At 38.2% G+C, this 21,674-nt stretch overlaps 1 protein-coding gene across 1 annotated transcript in view; it reads left to right on the top strand.

Annotated features, from left to right (window-relative positions):
• SLC44A5 (solute carrier family 44 member 5) overlaps positions 1-21,674 on the top strand; it is a 70,314-nt gene that overhangs the window by 38,517 nt on the left and 10,123 nt on the right. The window contains exons 5-18 of the mRNA XM_066555608.1: positions 148-232; positions 2,626-2,754; positions 3,521-3,581; positions 5,196-5,319; positions 6,185-6,268; positions 8,831-8,943; positions 9,368-9,499; positions 12,178-12,277; positions 15,411-15,503; positions 16,450-16,537; positions 18,190-18,452; positions 19,512-19,606; positions 19,984-20,087; positions 21,384-21,457. Coding sequence (XP_066411705.1) covers positions 148-232; positions 2,626-2,754; positions 3,521-3,581; positions 5,196-5,319; positions 6,185-6,268; positions 8,831-8,943; positions 9,368-9,499; positions 12,178-12,277; positions 15,411-15,503; positions 16,450-16,537; positions 18,190-18,452; positions 19,512-19,606; positions 19,984-20,087; positions 21,384-21,457 — 1,545 coding nt within the window. The remainder of the gene's footprint in view (positions 1-147; positions 233-2,625; positions 2,755-3,520; positions 3,582-5,195; positions 5,320-6,184; positions 6,269-8,830; positions 8,944-9,367; positions 9,500-12,177; positions 12,278-15,410; positions 15,504-16,449; positions 16,538-18,189; positions 18,453-19,511; positions 19,607-19,983; positions 20,088-21,383; positions 21,458-21,674) is intronic.

Consider the following 21,674-nt stretch of genomic DNA (forward strand, 5'->3'; position numbering starts at 1 on the left):
TGGGATTTTTTTTGTCTTGTATTTTCAATATGGATGTTCACAGTAATAGAACTTAAATATCAATGTATACTACAAATTTTGGAATGGTAGGATGTATAAGCACCTATATTTATGATGATTATTATTATCTTATATCCATTTCCGTAGGAACAAGACCATTTTGTTTTACTTCAACATTCTGAAATGTGCCAGCCCCGTAGTGTTAATAAACCTACAGTGCCCTACAACACAGGTGAGTGAAAATGTAGAGATAAAATATTTTCCCTGCATCTTAGTCATGGTGCTTAAAAATGAGACATGTATTTGTTTGGATTTAAAAATTGATGTTCATTTCCCTCAAAATACAACATGGTTGTTTTATAAATTACTTGTAGCAAGCACACTCTCTGTAGTGTGTGACGGTCAGAAAAATGAAGTGGATATGCACAAGATTGTATATTTTGGATAAGAGTAGACAAAAAAAGTCAGCTGACTTGAGCACAACAATTTTTTTATTTATGAATTCATCGCAGGCAGCTATCCAGTAGTATTCAGTGAATGCAGAAAATATTGATTTATACCTAAGGTTTTCAGAGCTGAACATGTTCAAGAAACTGTGCATATTGCCATTGACAGGATTATCTGGATGTTATTAGAGCCTACGGCTCTTTCAAAAGTGAAGATTTTGAAAGCTTATTCTTGCCTTATGTCACAATTTGTACTCTGTTGTGCTGTGGCTCCTCATGAAGTTGTGAAATAAACCTCGTCACTGCATTTGTGTGGGTTAAGATTAACCTCCTGATCTTTCTTGCAAGACAATTTTCCTGATCATAATACATGAAAATCTCCAAAAAGAAAGAGCAAGATCCCTCTTAACATTGGCTAGTTGCTGTCAGAATGAAAACTTGCTCCATCAGCTGCAGATTTGCTTCAGGAATCCCCCATCTGTCCACATGCAGACATTGACACTGTTGCCCTGCAGTCTTAAGACTCTTTTACTAGAACAGTTCAGTCTGTTCAGAAATATGAGGTCATTATGTGGGATTTGGCTGGTGCTGTGGTCAGGTTGGCAATGGCCATGAATCAAATTGGGTGAAATACTTGTTAAAGGAGAGTTTTTGGGAGCAGAGTAGTTACTTTGTTCATTTTCAAATATGCAACATCTCCAAACCTAAGAATGCTGTTTTTGAATGCTGTTTGTTACTGCAGATGGTTAAATGACTGGTCATTTCTAAAAATGCTGAAGAAATTTGTTTTGATCATTCCTCTTTTGAACTGCAAACAGGGTCCTTCATTCCTGACCTATACATATAAATATCAAGAGGAAGAACCCCCAAGAACTAACATGAGAGGAGCTTCAGTTCTTGAATAAGGCTGGATTTGAAAACAGTTAATACAGTCCATTGGATCCATAGACAGCACATTTCACTGCCTGTTTCATAGATAGCAAGCAGTTTATAGTAAAGTGTGTACTTGTTAGTCGCCTGCTGTCCCAGCAAGGACAAAACTCTTCTTTCTTTGTTCCTTGGCCTGTGGGTAGCCCATAGGACTGAAATACTCTTATAGAAAGACCCTCTTGTGGTATCTGTTGTGTTCTAAGGGTTAGTACAAGACCTCTTCCCAAAATTCTTTTTGGTGAATTACTTATGATGGAATGCCCTTGACATGAAAGACAGTTTTGGTGCATGATGTCTCTCTGGCACTTGGACAGCAGAGCTTTGCAAAGGGTGTTTGGATAGCATAGCTTTGGAAACAAACTGCCTTTTAGAAAAGGCTGAAACTTGCTGTAAAGATGGAATTCAAACCACCTCACAGTCTTAATGCTGAGGAGTCAGAATGTCTGTCCTTAGTGTGATTCCAGGGACCAGCAGAACCTTAAGAATCTGTTTATCGGGGCAGCCACTTCTCCATATCCTAAATCTAAATCACAACTTCTCAATGGATGCATTCAATAAACCCCAGTCCTCACCTGATTTCTCACATAAATCCAGCTTGTAATGGCTATACCTTGAGTCATGTGAGCATCATTCTTGTCATAGGCATCCCCTGGCTTTGTAAGTCCTTTCTTAGTCTACAGTTAAAAGTCACTTTTGAGTGATTTACACCTAACTTGACAATATTTGTATAGATGTAATTGACTGAAGAGGTTGTGTAGAAGGATGGAATAACAGTACCCGAGACTTTGGATTTAGTGAGACTTTCTTTAAATAAAGTTCTCCTTATACATGTAGTAGGAAAAAATTGTATGTATCCTGTGGAAATAGCTGTCACACCCCCTTGCTCTTATCTACTGCTGATGATAGATATAAAGGAGGACTTGAGAGGTTTTTTCTTGCTGCCCAGAAAAATAATACTCTTTTCAACAGACTGAAAGCTCTTCTTGCCTATGAGAATGTGTAAAACCTAAGAAGATACAGAGAGGGGCTTGATATGCCAGATATGAGGAGAACACACTTTGAAAGTGTTTTCTATCAAAGAATTCTAGTAGTATTCATTTAGGGAATCAAAAGGAGAACATATCTTTTCTAAATCCAGCTGTAAACATTAATGAAGGCAGTGGCATTTTTCTTGCTTTTTCATTACACCGACTTTCCTTACCCTTCTCTACCCAGAGTGTGTCTTTACTTATTTTTTCTTTTCTTGCAGCTTTGTGTCTCAAAGTGCCCAGACAGGTTTGCAACCTACATTGATGTTCAGGCTTCCTACAGATATAGACCAGATCAGTGGAATTACTTCAGACAGTTCTGCAAACCTGGTTTTAACAATCCTCGCAAGGTGTGTATGTATCTGTAGATGATAAAGTACATTTTTTCTTCAAGCAGTATTTAATTTGCATGATTTTACTGAGCTGCATCAAAGATTTGAATTATTCTGATTTCAACATATAAGGAGATGTCCCATTTAGGTGATTTGACAGTTGTTTAATCCAGGCTGAAGGTCTTGAATGCACACTAAACCTCCACTCTTCAAATGATTCCTGTTAGCTTAAAAGACTACCTGCAGCTACTCATTCAGTTGCAGTCCTGTGGCAAGCAGTATCCTTTAGTACTTAAGTACCCCACAGCAGTAGAGTGTCTCAAACCAATCCTTAAGTCTCCTAAGTCATCTATAGCTACTTGGAAAGTTAGCTAAGAAAATTAATCTATCCTTCATATAACTGATTTTGTACTCAAATGTACTGCGTTACTTTTCCCATCTTTAAAATGTCTTGCAATTCAGCTATATTAATTGGATTAAAATCTTACTTTTCTTTAAGAGAAAAGATAAAGCGTAGGCAAGGAACAATTGTCTAGTCAGTTCTGGCTTAGATGCTGATCCAAAAGTCTTTTCTTTTATGTCACTAGAAAAGAAAAGAACAGTCTTTTCCCAAATCACAATGACAGTTTGGATTCTCACTTAGGTATAAATGTATCTTGCAGCTCCACCAGTGAAATTTGGAGAGGAGGCTACAAAGCCCAGTTTGGGGCATTCCTTCAGACTGGGTGAAAAACAAACATGATGTTGTACTTTTATTCAGCATTCCTATTTTTCCCCTTTTTAGTCTATTGCTCAAGTCCTACGTGATGAAGATTGTCCTTCGATGATCATTCCAAGCAGGCCTTGTGAGTGATTCTACTTCTTATACACATCTTAGCAGATTGTGAGCATTCATATTAATGCACAACTCCAGTCTGAAATGTGTTTTGCGGCAACATCACTAGGAGCTGTTTGTTATCTGACATTCACATTAATTCAGTTTTAAAGCATAAATCAATTCAATTTGAAAATACAAATATTTATTAATATTTTTTCTAACAGTTGTCTGGGAATATTCAGTGTGTGATCAGGTCAAGCTGAGCTCTTTCTTGCTCTTAAATCATCACTGATAGCAAAAGCTCTTCAACTGAAATTGTGCCTTCCAAAACAAGAGATGCCATTGGCATAAAGAAAATGCTACAAATGTTGGAAGGATCATATGGCCAGGTGTTGAAGTTCAAACGATACTTCAGCCCAGTTACAATGCAGCTCTCCTTTCAGTGCAATGCTGGCTATGCAGGACATACGGAGGAATTCCGGAGCAAAAAAGTTCACTATGGTCAGCAAGTGTTTCTGAGTAGATAACCACTGATCTCAGAGCTCATCTCAGCTGCACAAGTGTAGTATTGACCCAGAATCTTACAGAAGAAGAAATTGCTGTTTATTTTTGCCATACTTTAAAGTAGGGGTCATGTAAACCAGGAGTATGTCATTAAAAGGAGAAGATATGGATTAAATTTTTAAAACATAGTCTGAGTTTGTATGAAAACTGAAGTACTGACCCAAAAGACATAAAATAATTTACAAAGAAGCTCTTATATTCTTTTAGACTACATCAATGAGCAAAGATTACAGTGGGCGGAAAAGATATGTTAAGATATGTTGCTTAATCATTTATTCAGAATAATTGCTGGGGAAGATAGATCAGACTGAATATTGAGCCCTGGCATCACTATTTGTTGGAATCTGGTAAGGAAAGCACTGAATGGTTATGTGAAGTACACCTCTGAAGGAGGACTCACCTGCTCTTCTCTTTGGAATGAAACCAAGGATGTTTTGCAGCAAAGAACAGGGCAAAGTAAATGAGTATGCAAACACCTCCTTTTCTCGCTTTTTTATAATCTCCTCTTCCCTCTCTCTAACCAGTTGTTTCTGTCTTTTTTCCATTGCTTCATCTCCAAGAATATCTAGTGATAGTGGCTGGTACTGGAGCTCATCTGGCATATAAGGAAAACAACACTTGCTGTTATATATTGGTTTGGGGCTAATATGATTCGTGATCAGTCAAGTTGAATCTGTCCTTGGGGGCTGGTCTGATTATTACCATTAAATGGCATATTTGAGAAGCTGCAGTTTTTATAAGCTGCCCAGATACTGACAGAGAGTAAGTTCCACATTACGAATTCTTAAACTCCTATGTATAGTACTGTTGTTATTTGGTAGGACCTAGAATCTCCAGTTGAAATCTATGATCCAACCCTGCCTGAGCTTAGATAAAAAGCCTCTGAGCATAAAAATCATAATCTTGAATGCAATGGCTCTTCCAAGATTTGTCAAAGTCAACATATTGCTATATAATCAGTTGAAAAACAATTGACTGTGAATCTGAAGTTATTTAAATATGTTGCAAAACACACATGATAAAAGCAGAGCTTGACATGAGATGTAATATGCAGGCTTTGTTTTGATATTTTGAATAGTTCTGAAGAGATGCTTCCCAGACTTCTCCACGAAGAATGGTGTGTTGACCGTGGCAAATCAGACTACATTCAAAGATGGAAGAGGGAAAACAAGAAATGTAACTGATCTCAGGGAAGCTGCAAAGTAGGTTTTACCCTTCTTCAGTGTTTGTTGGATTCTGAGATTGCACAATAATTTAATAATTTTAAAAAATCAGAATCTTGTAGCAAATGACTGAGGGTACCCAAGCTAGACTCGGTAGCAAATGGTTTCTCTATGCCTGAGCACTTCCAAAGTTCCATTAAGGAAATCCAGTACTGTGGTGTGCAGAAAGGAGCAAAGAGTGCAAAAAGCCTAAGTCTGATGGTCTCAGTCATTTTTTGAAATAATTCTTACTTTTTCTAGCAAAAATAAGTTTTGCAAGGAAAATTACCTGAGGTTCAAAATGCAATCCTCGTGCTGCAGGACTCAGGCCAGCCAGGAATGGCCTTGGCTATGCTGTTCTGTAATGACCTTTCCACTACCATGGGCTGGCCTAGTACTTTGGGCATCTCACCTCATCCGAGTGCTCCTGCTTCTAGTAAAAAATAATGTATTGGGCTTCAGAATTCTGCAGAATAGAAAAACAGTTCCTTGAAGTTGCTTCACTGACCTGTTTTCTGGTTCAATGCTATTAGCAGTTCTAGAGTCACTACTGTTTGTCCCTTGGTACATTGCAGATATCGATAATATACACTTGCCTTGTGACATAATAAGCAATTCTGACAATAAAACCTTTTTAATTGATTTTTTCAGGACTTGTAGAGACATTCTTATGCAGATTTTTCTTTGCTGTAACTGTGATTGATGTTGGTTTGGTGACAGAACTCGAGTATAGTTGTAAAAAAATTGTAGTATACTCTTATCACTTCCAAAGATATTTCAAATTCTTTCACTGATGATATTTGTTGTTTAAATAAATTCTCCTTTTCTACCTGAAGCAACTTTTGTTTGATTTTTCTTTTCTCAGTGGCATCAATAATGTCCTGGATGCAAGATCAGTTGGAATGAAAATTTTTGAAGACTATGCCATTTCTTGGTATTGGATTTTAATGTAAGGGGTTTTTTGGTGCTTTTAGTGTTTCCAAACTCATTTTGGAATGTGCAGGAAATAAAAAAATAGACTGTGTATGTATTTGGTACATATTCTATTTTAAAACTCAAGAAACTGTAATTTCCTTTCATCGCACATGATAATAAGATAGTTACAGTTCTGTGGATGGTAAGGATAGTACAGCATACATACATAGAATGTCAGTTGATCTGGAATAGCTTTTTAATGTCCTGCCAGTCAGAAAATCAGGAGGAGCAGGCTTCTTTTGCAGCACCCATGTGTGTAACAATTCCAAAACTGAAAAATCTTAATTAAGTAATTTTAAAGCCAGTTGCACTGCCAAGTATCACTAGTACATATATAAAACAGATCGTTTCTAAATTTGTGCAAGCAATATTCAGTTAAACTCATTATAATCCCTAAGTTCAATATGAATCCATAAATCCAATGCAGCAGGCAAAGCAACATCAAGAACAAAAATTATTGAACAGTATTAACTTTATCTTGCAATTAATATTAATTAATCACCAATTAATTAAAATGCAGCACCAAAACAAGAGAAGTAGCTTCTTTGTTGAAGCAAATATGTAAGTATTTGTGAACTCCTAGCCCATTAATATTGGTTTTGATGGACCAATGTGTTGATCTATTTAAACAGGAACAGAATTTGTTGCCAGGTGAGAACCTTTAACATGCACATGTTAAGCATACATTAGTCAATCCTGAATGCAAATCCATGGCATTTAATACATACTTTAGATAATAATGTGGCAATTTAGTCAGTTCAGAAACACAAATTGTCAGCTTTTAAAGGTGTTCAGACACTGATGGAAAGACAGCTTTCTCATAGTCTGATACTCAGCTCACAATATTTAGTGGCAGGAAACTCATGGATATTCAGCAAGCTTGGGTCTCTCTATCTCTTACTGAAATCAGGTTTGTGGTACAGATTCTTTCAAAGGAGATACCACTGAACACACTGGACAGAGAACTGACCATTGTTTTGAACAGAAATTCTTAATATTGAAGCAAGTTTCCACATTTCAAATATGGTATTTTTTTGTAAGGAAGTGTTACCACTTCAAAGTAGTTGTATATAATTTTCTTCACACTTTTCACCCAATGATAGCATAGATCACATGATTTCTGGACAAATATATTTAAGTGCCAGAGGTTGGGTGAAGTTTTTAACAGTGAAGGCTTGACACTGAAGGGAGGCTGGATTAGAATTTAAATATGGAATTGCTGTAGTCTTTTTAGCATATCTCGAAAGAACTACTGCTTCAAGCCTCAGTTTGAGGGAACTAGTCTGTTCAAGACAGTTGCTACTCTGTACTCAGTTTTGGTGTTACTAGGACTCATGTATAGCTAAAGATAACTTTAGATAAAGGTAATTTACTGCTTTCAAGATGGAGCTCCAAAACTACAACGTTTCTGGAGGAATACATTCTGAATTTCAGTAAATCATTCAGAAAGGGAAAATACATCAGGCTAGGAAGCCATTAAAGACATAGGACTTAAGACAAACTTAGAAAGGTTTAACTAAATAAGCTGATGTGATTTTTTTACGATCAGGCTGCCCCATTTTTTAGCTTTGGTTATTGGCTAAATAAGCTGGGAACATTCAGAAGAAAAGTTACTGAACACAGGAGAGAAGAGGGTTTAAATTTTTTTGAGTCTGTACTAATACAAAATTTGCATGTAACACCTACTAAAAATAATGAGACGTGAAATGTTCTTTAAAGCATCTGAGCTGAATATTTGTTCAATGGGATTAATATTCATATTGCTTTCTTCATAATTGTTTAGAAAGCCATGCGGAGTGAAAAAGCCTTTTGCAATAATTTTTTCCTTTCTGACTTGCTTTCTAGGAGTGAAATGAAAACAAATATTACATTACATTACATTACATTACATTACATTAATTATTGTCTTGATGAAGAAGAGGCACTGTAAACATCTTTCCTAGGGACTTCATAGAAAGGCTCTTAACAGTTTCTTTCTATGCATCATAGTGCCCTAATCATTTCGTCTTCTGATTAGTAGAAGTGGTGATGAGTAGAAATTATGTCCTTCTAACCTCCTGATGGTTTTTCTCCTAAATGTAATTCTTTTTTTTTCCTAGGAAGCTTCTAGAATGTTGTTTACTAACATTGTTTCTTTGCAAGCAGGGATTTTCTGTGGAGGACATAAACCAGCAACTTCCCCACACATAGGTATCCCTCCAATTTAACTTTCTGTACTGTAAATTAGACTGTGGCCTGAAAAAGGCAGTGAGTTTTTCAGCTGGTGTAAGTGACAAAAAAGGCATTCTATTAATCCCATTCAACCGGCCTGAGAATCTAGTACACATATGTGAGATCATCATATATAAGCTGTTTGTTTGTAATGGCAGATAACAGCCATGAGAATGTATTTCATAATGAAGATTTTGAAATACTTTTTTACAAATCATGCTATTATCTGAGATGAAGTGACCCTCATTTGAAGTAACAGGAATGCAAGAATGTGAATAGATTCTTACACTCATTTTCCCTTTGTTTCTGTTTCTTCACTTTCTAGTGGACTGTTCATTGCAATGATGTTGAGTCTGCTGTTCCTTGTATTATTGAGGTTCACAGCTGGGGTTCTCTTCTGGATTTTCATCTTTGGTGTGATTGGAATTATAGGTTATGGTAGGTGTAATTTTCTAGCCTCTGAGACTATTTTTTCTTACTGCTTAAGTCTGGAAAATCAGTAGTTACTTCAATTAAATGGTACAATTGGGTGAATTAATGCCTAGTTTTAGACACAATTAAGTGAGAAGGACATAAATGGCAGCACAATGCAGTAAGAATCCAGCTGTGCTGATACTTATCAGCAGATGTAGTAACCTGCATTACCTATGCACAGTATGCTTAGTCTGTAATCACTTGTACTGATATTTCTTTCCCATATATATGATATCATAATTGGCTAGTCTCACAGTGATGCATTTTTGGGCTTTGCTTACCTGACAGGTTTATACAAAAGCAAAACATTTGGCTTGTAAGATTTTTTTAAAATTTGTCTTTGCACTCTTCATACACACTCCTATTTTATTGATTGGTTTTTTAAAAGGCATCTGGCATTGTTACTGGGAGTATGATCATCTTAAAGGAATACCTGGATCTGACCTCACTGTTTATGATATTGGATTCCAGACAGACTTCAAAGTGTACCTGCAACTGAGGCAAACATGGCTAGCATTTAGTAAGTGCCCTTTTACATTTGGTATCTGTTAATGGATATTCAGGAAAATCAGTCAGTGTCTTAATACACTTTCTGCCTTGTTAAATCTCCTCCTCTACACGTTGCTCAGAGAAGAAAGCAGAATTCCCTTTCTCTGTATTGTGTAAAAATATGCTTTTTTAAAAGAGGCTAGTGTATTTGTAAGGGGAGATAATGCAATCACACTAGGGATAAGAATGAAAAAATCTTTTGTTAGGAGCATTCTACTTCCTGTGTGTTCAGTCTTCACCATGGGGAAAGCAGAAGGCAGTAATTAAGTTCATCATGATGAAGTTGTGCAAGGAAGTGTACTTTTCTCTCTCAGATTATTTTTTCTCCCTCTTTGAGAGCCCCAGAAATGAGATTAATAAGTCACATTAATAACTACACTTGTTTTGTGTCTTAGAATAATAAAATATGCCAAGTTGGAAGGGGCCCATCAGTATGATCAAGTCCAGCTCCTGGCCCTGCACAGGACACTCCAACAATCCCACCCTGTGCCTGAGAGTATTGTCCAAATGTTTGTTGAGCTCTGGCAGCCTTGGGGCCATGACCATTCCCTGGGCAGTCTGTTCAGTGCCTGACTCTTGGGGAAGAACCTTTTCCTAACCTCCCACCTAAATCCCCTGACCCAGCTCCAGCTGTTCCCTAGAGTGCTGTCACTGGTCATGAGAATGAAGAGGTCGGTACCTGCCCTTCTAGTTGCCCTTGTGAGGATGTTGAAGACCACAATGAGGTCTCCTGTCAGTTTACACTTAGGTCACTGAATTTTCTTGTTGTCTGATCTAAGACTGTGAAATGAACCATTTTAAACAAAATCCTACTGGAACAAGACAACCTGCAGCATACACGTTCACCCCCCCCCAAGAAAGGAGGAGCAGAAGAGGGAAGAAATAACTGTCAAATATTACTTGCATTCCTGTTACTGCTCTGTTAGAAGATGCAAAGACTTTTAACTGATGATGAATGGATCATAACCAAAAACACTGCCTCTCCCTATTGGTAGCTAAATTAATAGAACAGTAGCTTACTGCTTCAATCTCCTGTCTCTTCTTTATGTCTTCATTTACTTCTGTGTTGGATCCATTGAGCTTATGAGACATCTTCTATATATATTGTTGAGGCAAAGCTTTTTAGTGTGCTCTCCATAGAGAATATTAGGACTCTATTATGCATTTTTTCCCCTGTAACTCTTCAGGCTCTTCCCCTGCCTGATTCTTAGCAGCCAGTGTATAGTTTACCTAGAGTTTAGTGTCACTTTCACAAGAGTAAATTACGGTACTCAGGAATTAATTTTCTTTTCCAAAATCACCCAGCGAAGTAAATAGTTTCATATCCTTGAAGAAAACATAGTCGGAGTTCTAGTCTAGAACTCATCATGTACTGACAATGCTTGCCTTTTTCACAGTGTTTTGGACAAGTACAGTAATGTAACAGAGACAAATTGGAATGAGACCAACTTCAAAGAATCCTGTTTTTATATTCCTTCATGGGGAAATGGCACCTGCAGTTCTGTTGCCAGGGGTAATACTTGGGATTGCAATTCAACATCTTCTGTGACTATTGGGTCTGATATTCTGAGACTATATCTAAGCTGTGGGACCTAAAGCCAAATCTCATCTTCCTTTGCAAACCTTCATATAAGTTTTTGGATACTTAAGGGTCCTGTCCCTTCTGTCTTCCTCTCCCTCCACAGAACTTCTTGGTTTCAGCTGGAGGATACAGGTCCTGCTGCATACAATAATCTGCCCCTACTGGGCTGGTTTAAATGTTGTCTAATGATCTGAAGCACCAAAAATAAATGGATATGTCTCAGAGTCGGAGGATGTGTGCTTCAGGCATTAAAGACTCAGTCTTCTCTAGGTGAAGTTCCCAGATTTTTCTTACTTTCTACTGTAGAAGTAGGTTTTGAACCAACACGAATAGAAGGCAGATAGAAGCAGACTCTACTGAAATCAGAGTTATGATTCAAATGCTGCTTATAATTAAGAGCTCTCAGCTCTCTAATATCAGAGCATGATTCCAGCAACGCAACTGGAAGGTGAAAGTGATTTGACCAGGATGGTCCTATCTTAGTCTCTTTTTTTTTTTTAAACTCAAATGAGGTGAAAGGAGTTCATGCCAGGGTAATACTCAAACAAACCTTTTGATTTTAGTACATCTACATTTTAGAACAATGTAGATCAGAAAAATGCGCTCTCCATGAAAAACTTGACTCTTCATCTCCTATTTTTTATTATCTAAATACTACAAATGAGCAACAGTATAGCATGAACAAATGCTTGTATTATGAGCAAATTTCTTGTTTGTGGAAAGTACAATTTGTAAAGGATGAATTGTATCTAAGGCTAGATACTGCATTCACATTGAAGTTAATATTTTTCTGACAATTATATGTTCCATTTTTCTGTTAAAAACATAAATATCAGGGTCATATACATTCTGACTAACTCGTTGCAAATAGAATGTTTTTTCAATGGGATTTAAAAACCTATGTAATGGGATTGAAGTTTGGCAGGTGCAGTTGGAGAAAGAACTGCTCAGGCAGAGAATTTAACAGAGTTCATGAACAATAGTTCAAATTACAAAGAAAAAATTACAGAAGCATCATATTGGTTTCGTTCTTGATAAATCTAATTTCTTTATTTGCTTGTTTACAGTGATAATACTTTGTGGTGTTGAGGTCATAATCATACTGATGCTGATCTTCCTAAGAAATCGGATACGGATTGCTATTGCACTGTTGAAGGAAGGTAGTAGGTATGTTTGTCTGATTTTAATATATGTTGAATTTTATTAAATGATCTCTAGAGTACACTCTTCTTGAACTCCATCTTGCATTACCAAGAGCAGAAAATTGGGGTTTAAAATACGACACTGCATTTGTTGCATGAAACAGGTTCAACAAGGAATTCACAGGAGGCATTCAAGGAATATCAGTTACCTTTTAATGAGGTTGTACTTAATAGAGCTTTCTCTTTTAAAGTAAGGTATTTCTTATCTTTCTGCTTCTTACCTTAAGAATTCATACACTGTTAATGTTACCACATACACTTAGTGCAAAGAAGGTGTCTCAGCAGAAAATCTAAGTGTGGTATACTGTTTATAGGAGCCTGGGACCTGTAAGTGCCAACTTTTCTCTGTCATTGGATTGTTCCTTGAGTCTTATAATAGTGGTAGAGGATTAGTGTGGTTTTTGCTGTGGCTTCTATTTAGGAAAGACCAGGAGATTCTGCTGAGTCCAGTCGAACTTCTGTGTGGACAGGCATAAATCTGCAGAGAGAAAAAGAAACTTCTGTGACCAGATGATGTAAGAGGATGTGGTCTAAGATATGTCTTTTTAGCTCTGAGTAAAGAAGAAGGCAAACCAGGATATGGGAGTTCAGGGCTAAAGGGACCTCTTTGTTGTGTGTTTCCTGAAATCTGCATAGGCTTTGTTCACAGTGGTTCCTATTTTACACAGTTTTACACAGAACATTTAGTGGGGGTTTTTTGTTTTGTTTGGGTTTTTTGTTGGGTTTTTTTTCCTTTGTTTGGTTTGGTTTTTTTGTTTGTTTTTGGTTTGGTTTTGGTTTGGTTTGGGGTTTGGATTTTTTTAATTGAGAGTATTACAAAGGATAAATGGACTTAAAACTGACTGACTTAAAATGTCAGGCTCTTGGATTTCATTGCAAATGGACTATGGTCTCATAGGTCCTGAAAGCAAGGCTGTGTTCTCAGAGCACATAGCGTTAGCTCTAAGTTTATCTATGAGCACTTGCTTGTGGTTTTCTGCGATCTTTATTGCTGCTGCAGTTCCCAGGAATCACAATTTGGGATTTTTGACATGGGATTAAGAAATACTGAAGTTCTGCATTTAGCCAGGTATCTGCTTCCTGTCTTATGCTACTGTGCAATTAGAACATAGCATTTAATTTAGGCAGCACTAAATTATACTCTTTAATTCCCATTCATTAAAATCCAAGAACACTTTTAACTTTCTTCAAAACCTTTGTTCACAACCTTGACAAGTAGAAGGATTTTAGAAAGTTCATAAACTTCTTGCTGATTAGTAATAACATTCTGTAGTTTTCCAGCAGCATGGAAAGGTCACTTGAAGGTGAATTTATTGCTTTCATGCATAATGGATGAGATGACACACTGTATGTAATTACTGTAAACCTAACAGACCAGATCATGTATTTAGGAAGATAAAAAATAAGGTGATAGTGATTGGAAATCAAATTATATTTTTCAATACCTTTTAGCTACATTTTCAAAAATATTAGTTATAATGCCAATAATTGACTTGAAATCCATAGTTAGAAACAAGAGTTTTTAATCAGTGTTTTGGAATAATAGGGCATGGTCTTAATGGTAACTAACTTAATGGTAACTAAGTCGCCCTGTTCTTCTAAGTTCTTCTAAGCCTTTTGATGTTCACGTTTTTGTAATGGAGTTCCCATGCACTTTATGTAAATAATGATTGTTTTTGCATTCCTTTCTGGAGGAGGAGAAATTTCAGGGACTGTTGATTTGACCAGTGTCATTGGAGAGGTGGCAATTTCATCCCCTAATCCAGGGTCACTTTTCCAATTCTATATATATCAAGGTCGAGAAATAAACTTCCCTTTTTTTTTACCTTGGAGGTTCCAGTGTGCATGTTGTTTCATTTCATGTCCTATTGTGATACTAAGAGGCCTGCCAATAACTGCTGAACACAGCCAATTTGTGATTATTTCTCAAACAGCATAAGTCTGTGTCCTCCTGTGTGACTTGTAATAGACTTTTTTGCCTCTGTGTTCAGACAGCAATTGATGTTTGGCTCAAAATCTCTGGATTGGACATAACAGTTTCCTTGAATTCCCCCCAGCATTTACTACTTTACCTTTAGAAACTGAGTAAATTTTTCTCCTTTTGCTGTCTGGAAACTGCATCCTATAAAACAAGTAACATCAGAGGTGCCCTAAGTTATAGAAGAAATACTGTCAGAAATAGTACTAGACAAAAAGGCTTGTGATAAAGAGAGCCAGCCTGTAAGTTTGAGTAAACAAAGCACATGCTTTCTGAATTTACATCCAGTGAGATACCCAGTTGGAGATGTTCACTTCTGGGATAGCAGCAGGTTTACCAAGAGGGCTGGTATCAACTCCCACTTCCAGAGAATGAGTCCCTGGCAGAGTGGGAACTAGCATGCTCAAGTTCCTGCCACTAGTCACATTCTAGCCACAGGAATTAGCAGTAGAATATCAGGCTACATATACCTTGATATTAAAAGAAGCTGTCAACAGGAAAAGGCAATTATTCATTTTGCCTTCCATTAGTCATAGGTGAGCACCACTTATGTACAGCATGTGCAAGGAAAGTCACATAAGTGCAGGAAGGTGCAGTCTGTGCAGGCATTGCAAAGACAAGTTGACTGGTTCTGCCCCTACATAGCTAGCGCTTAAGGCAGGAAAGTTGCTGGGAACAGAGTTGTCAAATACAAAATAGAATAAGGTAGTTTCAGGTCTGTAGGAGTGAAGGAAGAACACAGGATGAGCAGAGTGGGAATTAGGACATAAAGGGTCTGCAGCAGCTGGCAAGAAGATGTCATGGAAATCAGTTAATGGCCTTGGAAAGAGATAGGTCTCTGAAGCAGTCATGAAGAAGGAGAAAGTAGAAGACAAGCTGGAACATGGCAAATGGAAAAAGTTCACTCTAGTACCATTGATAAAAGTGGAGTGGTAGAAATGACAAAGTCAAGGCTTGAATACATAAGAAAAAAAATTCCTGCAGTATTCTGAGATCCCAGTACTAGGTTATGCTATGAGTGTCAACAAGGTTCTCAAAGTAAAATTGCTGGAAGAGGACTGATAAAAAGCTAGTTTCTGGAATTGTTACAGCTTATTGACATATTTTGTTTCTTTTATAGGGCAATTGGCTATATAATGTCTACACTGTTCTACCCAATCGTCACCTTCTTACTCATTGCAATTTGTATTTCCTACTGGGCTGTGACAGCTGTGTATCCTTCTGTCTGTGTACCTATCTGGAGCAAGTTTTCTGGTCTGCAAGACTAGATAATTTTCTGCTATTTCACATTAATTAAACCAATATTAAGAGGACTATTGGGTCACTTAGCACTTAATCTTCTGATGCAGTCTTCTGCACTGCACATCTACATGTGATGCACAAGCCAGACAGTGATTTTATTAGAATTTAAAAAAAACCTGGACTAAAAGTCAGGCCAAGGCAGGGGGATCGTACAAAGCCTTGTGTACTGCATAAGGTTGACTCTAGGGGGTGAAATGGGCCCTTGGTGAAGAGTGAATATGGTCTTTAATGTGCTGTGTACTCCATAGGCCTAGTGTTAATGGTTTCTTAGTTAACTGGAGGTGGAATGGGTTATGTATGTGTTTTGTTCAGAAAAATATGAGAAAGGAGCAAGTGAATATACAGTGCACTATCTCCTCTGAATTGCCTAACAGTTTGTTCCTCAACACTGTTTGTTCCTCAACAACAAGGGCTTGGTAAGGATTAAAAAAGGGGAAAACTGCTGATTAAAAAGCAGCTGTTATTTCATATGCAAAGACTGTCAGTTGTTGCTGATCAGGGCAGTGTTAATTCACCATTATGCTCTGTATCTACTTCTGCCAAAATACAAGAACTACTGTATAATCTGCTTTGTCAAAGATAGATGTGGAGGAGAGATGGGGATGGTTTTCAATGTTATGCGCCCTGCCCATTCTGGTCAGGGATAATTACAGCCCCAGGTATGAGTTTGCAGTAGTCCTTTAAGTAATGAGAGTACTTGGTCTTGTCTGTCAACCCTTCAGCTATATCTCTGCAGAGCAAGAGCAGTTTTTCTGTTATATATACAAGTTCTTTAGAGCTAGTGGTTACCCACTGCAGAATCCTAAGTTGCTCAAAAACCACAGTTCTATGATTCCTCCTTAAAATATTTCATTCAGTTTTCTGGCCACATCAGGAGAACCGGTGTATAAAGTAATGGCTAATCAAACACTGTGCAAGTATGCAAACCTGACTTGTGACCCAGAGGTAAGTGTAACAAATATTTACCTATAGGGAAAGCTATACTGACTACTTTTCTTAATCACTATTAAATGCACTTCTAGCAAAAAATGTGCATGTTTTAAGTAATGAGTCCCCATGTTAAATCTGAAAATATTACCTGATGTTCAGGTAACACTTCTTTATTTTACAGACATAAACTAGTTTATCTGCTAAGCTGTCTTGTAAATGTTAGCATTCTAATTTGTAGAGTGAGAAAGGAAGGCACAAAAAAAAATTTTATAGGAAAGATGTTCTTGAATTTGTGAGGTCTTCTGAAGGCAGTGGTAAACGATGAAAGCTGCACCTCAAAGTTGCTCAGGGACTAGCCATGATTTGAAGCAGAAGCTTAGTTTCTTCTGGCACAGTAATTACCTTTATGAAGCTCCAAAAATATTTGTTTTGTTTTGTTTTGTTTTTTAATTTTGCCTTCAAATTAAATTTTTCAAAATAAATTTGCCTTCAAAGTCAATTTTTTTTACTTGGCTGTGGGTTTTAATTTAAGGATTCTTTAAAAACTAGATAAATCTATCAAATGTTGTGCACCAGGGGAAGAATAACCCTGTATACCAGCACAGGCTGCAGGTGACCTGCTGGATGGCAGCTCTGTGGAGAAGGACCTGGGGATCTTGGGTGGGAACATACTGTCCCTGAGCCAGCAGTTTGTCCTGGGGGCCAAGAGGTGCTTCAGGAAGAGCATTCCCAGCGGGTCAGGGGGGATCCTGCCCCTGTGCCCAGCCCTGGAGGCACCTCTGGGTGCTGTGTCCAGCTCTGGCTCCTCAGCACAGCAGGGACAGGAGCTCCTGGAGCTGAGCAAGGGCCTGGAGCATCTTGGTGCCCAGGAAAGGCTGAGGGAGCTGGGGCTGCTCAGCCTGGAGAGGAGCCCCAGCTGAGAGGGGCCTCAGCCCTGGGTGTCCCTGTGTGCAGGGAGGGTCAGAGCATGAACCAGGCTGTGCTCTGGGGACCCAGCAGTGGAACAAGAGGTAATGAGCAGAGACTGATGCCTTAAATTTCATTGCATTGCAGTGGTGATGCACACCCTGCTGATGTCTAAACACTACAAAATAGAGGAATTAGAATTGATCTGGTTTTATTTCATGTCCAAACCAAGCAAATATATAAAATGAACACTAGAAGTAGGGAAAAGTAATTAAATGTTTAGATTACTCCTTTTTTTAATGGTCTGAGATACATAAACTGTGACCACATCCACAGTTTCTCTTAAATTGTATAGCTCCATTTTTCATTTCAACCACAGTGATTTACCTGAACATCCAATTTGGCATCTAGTTTATAAGTAATTCTATTTTTGTTTTACTTGAGGAGATTTTCTTTAACAAAGCATTTATATATCTTAAAATTAGATTCCTGAAATTCAAATTTCATTTATTCAAGTTTCAGGTATGTGGTAAACAACCCTGTTTGCCAGTACCTAGTTTGAAGTTAAGTCTTTGCAGAAGACTGCATAAATCCTTGATATGAATCCTTAAATATGTAAACAGGTTACGTAGTGTTGCAGTTTTGAATGACATAATGGAACATCAAGCAGAGTTATGTTATTTGTATTAACCTGCTAAACTTCAGATGCTATGTATATAGAGTTCATTACTTATGATTGTTTATTTTTTCTTTCTATTTAGACTTTTAACACAACCAATGTGACTAAATTGTGCCCAGGTGCTCAGTGTACTTTTGCTTTTTATGGAGGAGAAAGCCTGTACCATAAGTACATCTTCATCTTCCAGTTAGCCAATGCCTTTGTCTTTCTCTGGCTGGTGAACTTTGCAATTGCACTGGGTCAGTGTACCCTTGCTGGTGCCTTTGCCTCTTATTACTGGGCTTATAGAAAACCAGCTGATATTCCACTGTGGCCACTCTTCTCTTCATTTGGACGAGCAATACGGTAAGACTGTGGAGCTGGAAGCGAGCCTTGTCATGTATCTGACAAATGCTCTTTTTCCATCTAAGGAAGCCAATCTTAGAATATCATAAGAAAATGATTAGTCAGCATTATGGTTTAATCTCAGTGGCAGTCAAGCCCCCCACAGCTGCCTGCTTGTTCCCCCACAGTGGGGTGGGGGAGAGAATCTGAAGGGTGAAAATGCGAAAGCACGTGGGTTGAGATGAAGACAGTTTAATAGGTAAAAGAAAGCTGCATGCACAAGCAAAGCAAAGCAAGGAATTCACTCCCCATTTCCCACAGGCAGGCATGTCCCCAGTACATCAGGGCTTCTTCATGTGTAGCAGTGTCTTGGAACAACAAACTCCGTAACCTCAAATGCTCCCCTCTTACCCTTCCTTCCACCACCTGTTTCTGCCTAGCACAGCACAGTATGGTGTGAAGTATCCTTGAGGTCATTTGGTGCCCGCTGTCCTGGCCATGTTCCCTCCCAGCTCCTCGTGCACCCCCAACCTGCTTATCAGTGGGGCAGGGTGAGGAGCAGAGCAGTTCTTGGTGCTGTGCAAGTGCTACTCAACAATGGCTAAAACATGGGTGTGTTATCATAATTGTTCTGGTCAGAAATCCAAAATGTAGCATAGCACAAGCTACTATGAAAAAAACTAGCTCTAGTCTATCCAACCAGCACAATTGGGAAGATGTATCTATTAGGTGAAGGCTGTATCCGGTAGCCCTACAGCACCAAGGCTGGTGCAGCTCCCTGCCCCTAGATCCAACCAATTGTAATGCTGAGCAGGTACTCCCAGTAGACACACACACAAAATACATGTACACAACATGTGTACACAGATTGAGAGACAGACACTCACAAACACCAACAGCACCAATGGCTTCATCCTGTTCCTCTGTGGTGGATTGGGATAAAGGTCCATTCATTTTTAATTCCCACTAAAGGACCTTCCTTCACTTCTGATTTTATTTGTATATACATGCATATATGCATACGTATATCCATGTACATAGGGACATGTGTGACATAACAGTCCAATGTTTTGTTTTTAGATACCATACAGGTTCGCTGGCATTTGGAGCCTTAATTCTTGCAATTGTCCAGCTTATTAGAGTAATACTGGAATACCTGGATCACAAACTGAAAGGTGAGATTTATTAATCTGCCCTAGGTTGTTAAGAGCTTCCTTGCTATATTACTTCCTTACTTTCCCAAGCTGTTTTTTAGCAAGGAAAAGAGACTAATTCCACATTATCCATTGTAGTTTCTTTGGAAGCCAGTAAATTTGTGTTCATTTACTCAAGCTGAGTCTATGTTTTTGGGAACCTAATGCAAAGTTCAGATGGGATATGAGTCTGATGTAATTGAAAGCTAGTGAGTTAAATTTGGTTGAGAGAGAGAGAGTTCATACCTAGAAATAAAAAAATAATGTCACAATTTAAGGTCTTCTTCTGAATAGCTCTCTACATTCTGATGACTGTTAATGAGTTCTGTGTATGATGTACTCTTTCCTGCTCTTTTCAGGTACTCAGAACTCCTTCACTAGATTCCTACTCTGCTGCCTCAAGTGCTGTTTCTGGTGTTTGGAAAAATTCTTAAAATTTATAAACAGAAATGCCTACATCATGGTATGTCCCGTGTCTGCATGTTGTCTCCCCTATCTAGAACATTAAAATATCCTAGACACTACTAGTTCATCAAAAGCCAGCAGTACTTGAATCTGCTGATAATGGGATTTATGGGAGTTTTCAGTACATATGTGTGGTTCTACTATGAAAAAGTACGATTTTTTTTTCCTTCTAATTTCAACCTCTTTTTTTCCCTGTCTTTGTCCATCACCCTCCCCCCAAAATAAGTGGGAAGGAATGGAATAACTGGTTAACTGCCCCTGTAATTCAATAATTGATACCCTGATTTTAACAGGAATATTAGCTTATTTCATATTGCATATTGATGACATTTCTGTTTGGAGGGATAGTTGAATAAGGAGGTCAGAAGGCATGTGATGATTGTATTTCTACCTGGAAGTTAGAAGCACAAATTCTACTAGCAGAAGCAGTGATATTTCTCTCAAATAAGCCTTCTTAGCTTCCAGATAAGAGAAGTTTGAAATCTTCACATAAATTAACATACACAGATTTCAGCCTAGGATGTTCTGGCTGGAACATCCTAGGCTGAAATCTGTGTATGTTAATTTATGTGAAGATGTGGTTTTTCCAATTGGAAGCAATTTTGGTGATTGAATGGTACAGTCACAGACTTCTCGTCTCAGAGGAGGTGGCTGTAGTGGGTCCATTACAACCTGTGTTGATGCAATTGATGTTTCAAATTTTTGCCATCTTGAAGAGGAAGTGTTTTTGACAATCTTCTTCACAGTTCATAAACTGTCTGAGCTGAGAGCTGTTCTGGTATATCTTACCCTGGTGAACGCTATTCCAGGAAGAAGTAGTTTTGTTCCTGAATAACTTTTACTGCTTTATTTTATGCAGATTTCTTCTTCAGGGAAAGCAGCATCAGGTCCAAGGAGATAACTACAGGGGTCAGCTCACTTCAGCTCTCCAAGTGCCTATTCTTTTCCACTGACTATAAATCTAGTTTAGGTAACTAGCAAAGGGAGAAGAATGCCTTGACAAGAGCCTTTTTTGCTCTTCTTCTCAAACTAATACTTAGTCTACTACCTGTGAGATCACAAGGGGTGGCATGCTCATTGCCAGGTGATTTGAAGGGGAAAGATGGATAATATTCTGTCCCAGCCTGATGGGAAACATTGAGAAGTAGCAGGTGACTGAGGAAAGTGTTTTATGTTCATCTGAGTTTCAAGGCCACAAATTAGGGAGAACTATGCATTACATGCAGATGGATCCTGTCATATGAGAAGGTACCCTAATTATTTAAATTACTTAACAGCCCCTGTTATTTTACAGATTGCCATATATGGTAAAAACTTCTGCACCTCGGCAAAGGAAGCATTCTTTTTGCTCATGCGGAATGTGGTGAGGTAAGGGACTATCTCCTTCCCTTCTTGGAAATGTCAGGAGTTCCTACTATTGCACTCTGCGGGCACACTTCTTTCCTCTCCCATATCTTGTCCAAATACTGAGTGCCACTTCTGTCCTCAAATGTGGCCCTCACTTCTTACACTCAGTGTATAACAGCAGGCAGGCCAGTATAGTAACCCATGCAGAGTTGATGGAATCTCATTGTTTTGTTGTGAT

This window comes from Molothrus aeneus, chromosome 9, assembly GCF_037042795.1.
Source record: "Molothrus aeneus isolate 106 chromosome 9, BPBGC_Maene_1.0, whole genome shotgun sequence".
NCBI lineage: Eukaryota > Metazoa > Chordata > Aves > Passeriformes > Icteridae > Molothrus > Molothrus aeneus.